This window comes from Betta splendens, chromosome 6, assembly GCF_900634795.4.
Source record: "Betta splendens chromosome 6, fBetSpl5.4, whole genome shotgun sequence".
NCBI lineage: Eukaryota > Metazoa > Chordata > Actinopteri > Anabantiformes > Osphronemidae > Betta > Betta splendens.
The window spans coordinates 682125-691057 of record NC_040886.2 but is presented as its reverse complement, the minus strand read 5'-3'; the positions used below and the strand labels follow the sequence as shown (position 1 = coordinate 691057).

Genomic DNA, 8933 nt, shown 5'->3' with positions numbered 1-8933 from the left:
TGCATAGATACAGTATACTCTAAGTACACACCCACAGCACTATTGACACATTTTATCAGCAAAAAAAAAGTATTCTATCAAATACAAAGATTATGACTTTATTATATACCTATTTTACAGTTTAGTAATTAGGCACACACTTCCTCCATATCCTTTCAAAAGAAGAGCACCAATCCAGATCTTAACACTAAATAGCACATTTACTGCTTTTGACTGGTTAATTATGATTACCGTATTTTTCGCCATTTAAGACGCAGTCAATTTTAAAGGAGGAAACCCCCCCCAAAAAAATTCTGAACTAAATACTGTAGTAAAATATTTTATATCAACTGTATAAAAGTTAACAGCAGTTTAAGAACAATTGTATGCCAAACATGTAACATGAACAGTCAGTAAAGTCAGTAAACAGTGAAAGTAACAAAAATAAGTCTGTAATGTTTTTATTCGAACCCCAATAATTCCTCTTCTTCGCTGCTATCAGAAAAGAGGATGCATGCCAGCATTATACTAAAAAAGCAACGCTGACATGTGTTCTGAACCACACTATTAATTAGCACCGGTGTGCTCACAGCAAGAGCCCGTGCAGCTAGACAGACAGCAAACTAATAACACGAGGCTCCACACAAGGCTGACTTTTTGTATATTTATGTTGCATTCTCGTGTTTGTGTTCTGTGACTGAAACAAGCGCAACAACACCGAACCAAGCTAAGCCAAACAAGTTAGCATAAACACTGCTAACCCGGATAGCATATGCACACACATCACTTTACAGGTAACAGTTCTGATTCGTGAATGCGTTCCTACTCACAAAGCTGAATATTATTCATTCATGGCGTTTCCAGCACCTACACAGAGCTTCTCCGAACTAATGTTGCAGCAAAATATAGCAAACCTTTCCGAGCCAACATGCGGCAAAGATCCCTTATTAGGCAAAAATCTGAGCCTGCGCTCACGCTGACACGTAATATCGCTTAAAGTACAGAAATGACAGAGTTGTGTAGCTCTACTTTCATTTCTACTTCTGTTGTAGTCTTTATTATCAAAGTAAATGCTTTCAGTATTCTAGCTTATGCAATACGCACTAATGGAAAAGCTGAAAGGGGCTAAAGGGGCGCGCGTGGCCCCTTTAAGGCGGGACGGGGTCCGCGTCAGCAGACAGCGGCGCTGGCGCAGGCGGCGCTAGAGACCCGTCAGCAGGACGCGTCAAGTCCTGACCTTTCGGATCGTCGCCTCTTCGTTTACCAGCTCTCTCCAAGCGAAGCCTCCTGGAGGGAAGGAAGAGGCGCAGGACCAGGGAGAGGCTGCCCAGGTCTGCTGGACATCCAGGCGGCCGCACCGCTGCCTCGCCCGCGCAACCCTTTTCCCTGTTTGCATTGGAAACTGACAGAAACCCGGAGCACTTGTGCGGCTGGATGTTTGGCTTTCTGTCGAGCTCGCCATGGTCTGGGTGACGGAGCACTGACACTTACAGAGGAGTTGCCGCTAAAACGTCGACCTGTGGGGCAAAGGCATCTGGAAGAAGCGATCACCGCGCGCGCGTTGGAGCCAGGAGGCGAGTGGAGAGCCCGCAGAGCCTGCAGCAGAAAAATGTCTGTTCCTGTAAGTATGTCAGCCTGCACTTCTACTGCCTCCTTCCTTCTCTGTGCCTTATTGAGCGCAGCATACACGCAGTCAACACAAAGCAGCAGCTTCCATCAAACGCAGACCTCCAGCTGTTCTTCGACTGGGAAAAACGACTGTTACAGTAGGTGTGAGTGGACGGCGGCCTGGTGGAGTGGTTGGTGGGCTCAGCCCAGGCGGCTAACGCTAGCAGGAACGGAGACCTATCCCTGCTCCAACGGAGGCTATTCTGAGCAGGCCCGGCCTGCCAGCACGTACCACAGCCGCTGCCGCCGCCTGCGCGTGCGACGCTCCATGCCTCGCTTTTGCGCAGTCACGGTGTTGACAGAGCATGTTGCGCGCTTTTATCACATTGCTTGGATCAAAAGCCGTGCCTGGAGGCTGAGTAGGCGTGTAGTTGGTTTGTGACACTCAGCTGCACTACATATGGAAAATGTCTTCTTTCCAGAAATAGAACAGCAGCATTAACACTGGGTGAGGTGCTGGATGGTGATTTGTTTACGTGTTGTATTCGGGCACATTTTCACGTCACAAAACCCGTTTTTGTTACTTGTTGATAGTGATTACCTAGCACCTCTGGGACACCAGTCAGTCCGCAAACTGCATGCTTGGTCTTGAAATTTCTCAGCCACATATTTTTACTGCAGATGGTTTCAGTACTTGTAAAAACAAAAGGAAAACATCAGCGTTTAAAGGTTGTCATGTACGTGGAAGTTGCCTTTTGTAGTTATTATGGCTACAGGAGTCTGAAGTCAGACCATTACAGCTTGATCCACTAAACCGTGTAGACTTTAATAAATCCCCTACTAACTATCCTACTACTATACCTGTGTCAAACATGCTTGGATCTGCAGGACTAGTGGCCCCTCCCATACACCTTTAACGCCGAGCCCCACTGAGAACATGATGACGTGAGAGTTTTGAGGTGTTCAAATCTGTTCAAGGTCGCAATCTGAAATGGAAACAACACCTCGTGTGAGTGTGGACGCTGATGTTCGGTGACAGCACAGCTAACAGACAAACAGCAGGAGTCTCATTACTTTTGCTCTACGCAGCCTCCGCTCAGAATCATACTGAAGGATTCAATAAAACATTTACTCTGCTGCAAACTGGAAGGAAGTTATTATGTGGCATGTTACATAATTTCAAGAACCGCTATACAGGTTCATAAAATTGTTTCTTCCAACAGAATAATGTAATAAGAAGACATTTATTGTTTAGAGTATTAGTTTTAGTTTGTAAAACTAACCACAGTCAGTGATGACAGAACTCGGCTTGTTTTCTCATTTCAAACAGTAAACACATAATTAAACCAGAATAAAGCTTTAAATGCACTGAAGTAATAAATAAAGCAGGAGCCCCCTCTGTCCGACAAGAAAATGTCCTGGCTGCTGGGGCTGAATACATGATAATACACTGGTGTATGGTGTATGAGTTTAGTCGCTGACTGTGATGTGATGAGCAAACACAGTATCACACACAGCATCCAGACATAAAAAGAGTGTTGAGTGTTTCACGCTATGTCACGATGAACTGCCATTGATCCTCTTTAGCAGACCCCTGCAGCAGATAGTGGTTGTTTGGTGCAATGAGGCATTTTGTAATATTGAGTCCAGGCCTGTGTGTGTTTCAGGGTTAGTCAACATTTGTTACAATGATCAGCCTTGTAGCTTAGTAATAATCTTATTAGTACATAACTCAAATGACTATTTATTCAGTTATGATCATCATCATGTCAAACCTGTGTCACATCGCTACTTTAAGCTACAGGATTAAGCAGTTTCCTTTAGGTGTGTAAATTCTGTGATGGTGAACAGCTCTCCAAGCATTTTACCATCATTACTATGGTAAACTTGGCTTGTGAGACAATAAGAAGCTAGACAACAAACACCTACAGAAATATACAGTCCACTAGCAACTCAGACTGTAATCTACAGTAACTAGGCATTAAGTTAAAATGGTCTTATCTGCGCACGATGCACCTCAGGCTGCACAGAATCTTCCCACCATCCTGAGCTGCACAATCCCCACACCACCATCTCTGTTCACCTGCTCCATCAAGCATTTTCCAAAACCCATTCATCTCTGTCACCAAGAAATTAATTCTGATGAACTAGAATGACCGTAAACACAACATAAAACATACATACATAGTGTACATAACTGTTTAAGAAAGTAATCTTCTGTGCACAGAAGCAAAATATCAGCCTTTCGTTGAACGCATTTTTAAACTGCTCCAACCTCAAAGAGACACCACTTCAGCTCCACTGCTGTCACATTGTTTGTGGCCCAGGGATCCAGGTGGTGCATTGTCCTAAACAGGTTCATCACGTGTTCTTGTCATTCATTTGTTATTTCATTATCACAGTGCACAGTCCTACATGCTGTAAAGGAAATGACCTTTATGAGCGAGACTAATCACTTGACTCCAATGAGTCACATCGACTATCATGTTCCTAGAAGTACAGGTCGAGGTGGAGGAGTAGCAGCAATTTATAACTCAGATTTATTCATTACTCCTAAACAAAAACATAGTTATTACTCATTTGATAGCCTCAAGCTGAGCCTTTCTCACCCAGACTCTAAAACTCAGAAGCCAGTTGTTTTGTATTGTTGATCGTCCTCCTGCTCCATGTTCAGATTTCTTAACTGAATTCTCTAAATTCTGATCTGACTTAGTTCTTAGCACAGATAAAGTCATTGTAGTGGGAGACTTTAACATTCATGTAGATGTTGACAGCAACTGTCTCAGCACTGCTTTTAACTCTACTCTAGTTCTTCCCCAAATTTTGGCCATGCCTTATTAACTTTTGAATTTACCATAATTGACCTTGCAGCAGCTGAAAAGAAATCTTACTAGCAGCAGCAGATGTTTATCGGAAAACGCTTTTGCCAAATTCAAGCAGATGATTCCATCATCTTTTGCCTTATTGTCATGTAGCTACACAGAGGACAGTTACCTTAATCTTTATGAACAAGTTGACTGTTTTGTAGATGATGCTGCAGCTTCTCTACGTACAATGTTAGACACAGTGGCTCCTGAAGAAGAAGTCTGGGAATCAGAGGAGGTTAGCTTCGTGGTATAACTCAGAGATCCGCAGCCTTAAGCACAGGACCCGACAACTAGAAAGGCAGTGGCGTTCCATCAAAATAAATGCATGGAAGCACAGTCTAAAAATATATTAAAAGCACTTTGTGCTGCTAGGAAAACACATTTTTCTTCCTTAATGGAGGAAAACAAAAACAACCCCAGGTTTCTTTTCAGCACTGTAACCAGGCTGACAAAGAGTCATAGCTGTGTTGAGTCTACTACCCCCTTAAATCTCAGCAGCAATGACTTTATGAACTACTTTACTAATACAATTATCACTATTAGAGAAGACATTCATCAGCAACTTCCTCCAAATGACAGAAATCATTGTCTAGATCCAACAACTTTAATAAATTTACCAAGTCTTCTTAGTTGGAGAGCTTTTCCCCCATAACTCATATGGAGTTAACTTCAATAATTACAACTCTTCCAAGTCGTCCGCTTGATTACAACTCTTCCAAGTCGTCCACTTGTCTTTTAGACCCAAGCCCAACCAGATTACTCAAAGTAGTTCTACCTTTAATGAGCTTGTCCATATTAAATCAAATCAACTAATCATTACATTTAGACTATGTACCACAGGCTTTTGAGGTGGCTGTGGTCACACCTTTATTGAAAAAACCTACTCTGGACCCTGGAGAACTAGCCAACTATAGGCCCATTTCAAATTTACCCTTTATGTATAAGATTCTTAAAAACATCGTGGCGAAATAATTGTCTGACCACCTGAGTGGAAATAGCCTGTACGAAGATTTTCAGTCAGGGTTTAGAAAACATCATAGCACAGAAACAGCTCTAGTTAGAGTCACTAATAATCTTCTCTTAGCTTCAGACAGTGGTCTAGTTTTTGTCCTTGTCCTGTTAGATCTAGGGGCTGCATTTGATACAGTTGATCACAACATTTTATTACAGATTCTATTACTTATTCTAAATGGAAATTCTTATCGTTGGGCTTACAAATCACTGAAGACACTATTGAGTCAAGACATAACATTAGCTTCAGATTCTACTGTGAGGAACCTTGGCGTCATTTTTGACCAGGATCTCTTTTTTACATCATACATTATAACAAACAAATCTCCAGAACCGTCTATTTTCACCTTTGAATTATAGCTAAATTCAGAAGCATCCTCTCCGAGTAATGCAGAGAAACTGATCCATGCATTTGCTACCTCTAGGCTGGTCTACTGTAACTCCTTACTCATAGGATGTCGTAACAGCTCCTTAAAAAGCCTACAGCTTATTCAAAATGCTGCCGCCAGAGTTCTGACAGGACTTAGAAAGAGAGATCACATTTCTCCTACATTAGCTTCTCTGCACTGACTGCCTGTAAAATGTAGGATAAAATTTTAAATTCTCCTACTCACCTACAAAGTCCTCAATGATAAAGCTCCTTCTTATCTTAAAGACCTCATAGTTCCCTATAGTCCCAGCAGAACACTTCGTTCTCAGAGCACTGGGCTACTTGTGGTTTGATAAAGCTTATAGCTATGGATGGTTCAGGTCACTGGCAATGATTGTTAGTCACAGGAACCATCTCTTAGTTAAGCTGCAATAGACGTAGACTGCTGGGGGACTTCATTTATACACTGAGCTCCTCTGTTTCCTTCTATCTCTTCTATCTAATAACCTTCCATAATTTAAACAGTTTAAATTGCAGCACAACCTGTTAAAACGTGGCTGTGTACCAAACTGTGAGTGAGCAGACTCATGGCTCTTGTTGGGAAAAAATGATCTATTCCTACAATTCGTCATCCACTCATTGAAGTAAGTACATGCTTGATACTTATAATGTTTTAAAATGTTAGTTTGTCCATTTAAAATGTAGTAACTCATGTGTTAGGCAAGCTAATAGCTAGCTATGCTAACGGCTACAGCCAGTCGACAGAGCCTTTGTCCCCTTGTGCTTATGTGGGCTCCTGCAGCCACACACCTGTGTGGAGAAAAGCTAATGGCTATCGGCCTTTGAGCGGCTACAAGCAGGCAACAGTGGGTCTAGCTTTTGTCCTTTTTCTGCAATCACATACACCTGGGGGGAACAGCTGGTAGCTCCCAGCCTTCGAGCGGCTACAGGCAGGGAGCGGTGGATCTAGCTCGCTCTGGTTAGTACATGCTTGATAATTCTGATGTCTTAATATGTTAGTCGTGGCTACATGGCTACAGGCAGGGAATGGTTGGTCTACAACACATCATAAGTAGGGTAAAACAAACCTGTCTCACGACGGTCTAACCCAGCTCCCGTTTCCTATTAGTGGATGAACAATCCAACTCGTGGTGAATTCTGCTTCACAATGATAGGAAGACCGACATCGAAGGATCTAAACGCTAGGCCGCCACAAGCCAGTTATCCCTGTGGTAACTTTTCTAACACCTCCTGCTTAAATCCCAAAAAGTCAGACATTTTACTAATCTACAATTCTGACTGCAGTACCTTTGTTTTGATGAGGAGATGGTGAGGACAGCCACAGCTTCCATCTGGTAGAGGACTGCTTCTGCTCAGTCTTCCAAATAGTGATGAGAACAAGGATCACCACATCTCCCTGGTCATCTGTATACAACTATACCTGTCCTGCTGCAAAAACAAATCTGCAACATAACCAAGTTTACCCCCTACCTAGGACATGGTCTGTTTACCCTACTTCCATCAAGCATTTAATATTCAAGGCCCTGCAAAGGCTTCTGTCCTCAAACCCCCAGACTTCTTAATTAACTCAGTAACCTATACATTGCACATTGGAGTGTGAAGATAACAGTTTGTTATAGCTTTGGAGTAGTGGTGCACTTTTTGGTTGACAATAAAGTTGGCTTTATTTATTACGTATTTCACTGAACTCTGTTTTTCTGAGGGAAAAACACTTTTATTCAGGAAATCATAGAATTGAAATTACATGTTTTTCTCTTTATAATATGGTAAGCAATAAAGTTGAACCAGCCATAAATAAAAAGCATAAATTATATGTAAATAAAAATAAATGAGTATTGCACTCACAAAAAACACATTTTTACTCAAATGGTAAAGGAGTTATTCTACAGGTGGTCTACATCCATCATACAAGAGTGTTTTAGTGTTTTATCCATCAGGAAACTGCCTTCATCTACAACCTAAGCATGAAGAGATGGCAACTCAGATTCTTCACCCCAGGAATCCTCAGCACCAGCTCACTAGCCTCTGTAGACTAGATACCTGTAACAACTTCAGATACAGAGACATATTACTGTCAGATTTATCAAGAATGACAAAAAACATGATTAAAAGCAGTAAAAATACATCAGGTCAATAAATAATTTGAACCAATGCTTTTTGTTCCCAGGGAGGTCATGCAGTGATTGCTCTAAATATTAATGCACATTTTTTAAATAAAATTATATCATAGCAGCAGCACAAGTAAGACAAAAACAGTGAAATGTGTAAATGTAAAATGTATTTATATTATTTCAGCTATGCTCTCAAACTTGTATTTATTTGTATAATGTAAGCTAAAGTAGTGTTTTCTATTAACGAGAGTTTTCCAGGTAAGTCGTGTTGTGAATATTGAAGCTGCACACGCCATTTAGCATACGCATTAGCAACCGCCAGTCGCTTTGCAAATTACATAAATCAATTAAATTTAAGTAAATGCGACATTACCAATGAGACACATCTTGCATCAGCCGAAATGTGGCGACTTCAACAGCCTCCTCTTCAGCTTCAGGGTCAGATTCGGGATTGTAGACGTATGGTTCTACTACGCTACGAACCAGCTGGCTAATGTCGTGCAGTTCTGTAGTGGGTCTTCTTCTTCTGTGGAGGATTGCGGTGGATTGCATTCTCAATGTCGCACTACTGCCACCTATAGTATCCTAACCGTGCGGTGGCTCGTATCCATGAAGCCAATTTAAAAAAAGAAAAAAAAACAACAAAAAAGGTATGCGCTTCCGCACAGAGGTGTGGTGAGCAGCTTCGCTTGCGACACGCCCAAAACACAGCGTTTGCTGATGGGGAGTGAAAACCACACATTGACAGGGGCAGTGTGGACAATCTACAGGGTTTTATGGGATGAAAATTTACAGAGACCTTACTGAGACATTAAAGTCCAATAATCTTTAGAATAAAAAGTATGATCAGTCTCCTTTAGTTCAAACATAAGCATGGACTAACAGTCTATTAATTTGTCATTTTGACCTACCTTTTACCTGTTTCATTAATGTCACAAAAACAACTGACATTATTTTCACCATATC

The 8933-nt window shown here is 41.6% G+C and overlaps 1 protein-coding gene across 1 annotated transcript in view; it reads left to right on the top strand.

Moving 5' to 3' along the window:
• Positions 1-1213: 1213 nt before the first annotated feature.
• The window catches only part of bcar1 (BCAR1 scaffold protein, Cas family member), a 56632-nt gene continuing 48912 nt past the window's right edge, over positions 1214-8933 (top strand). Inside the window, exon 1 of the mRNA XM_029154813.2 lies at positions 1214-1600. Coding sequence (XP_029010646.1) covers positions 1589-1600 — 12 coding nt within the window. The 5' untranslated portion in view covers positions 1214-1588. The remainder of the gene's footprint in view (positions 1601-8933) is intronic.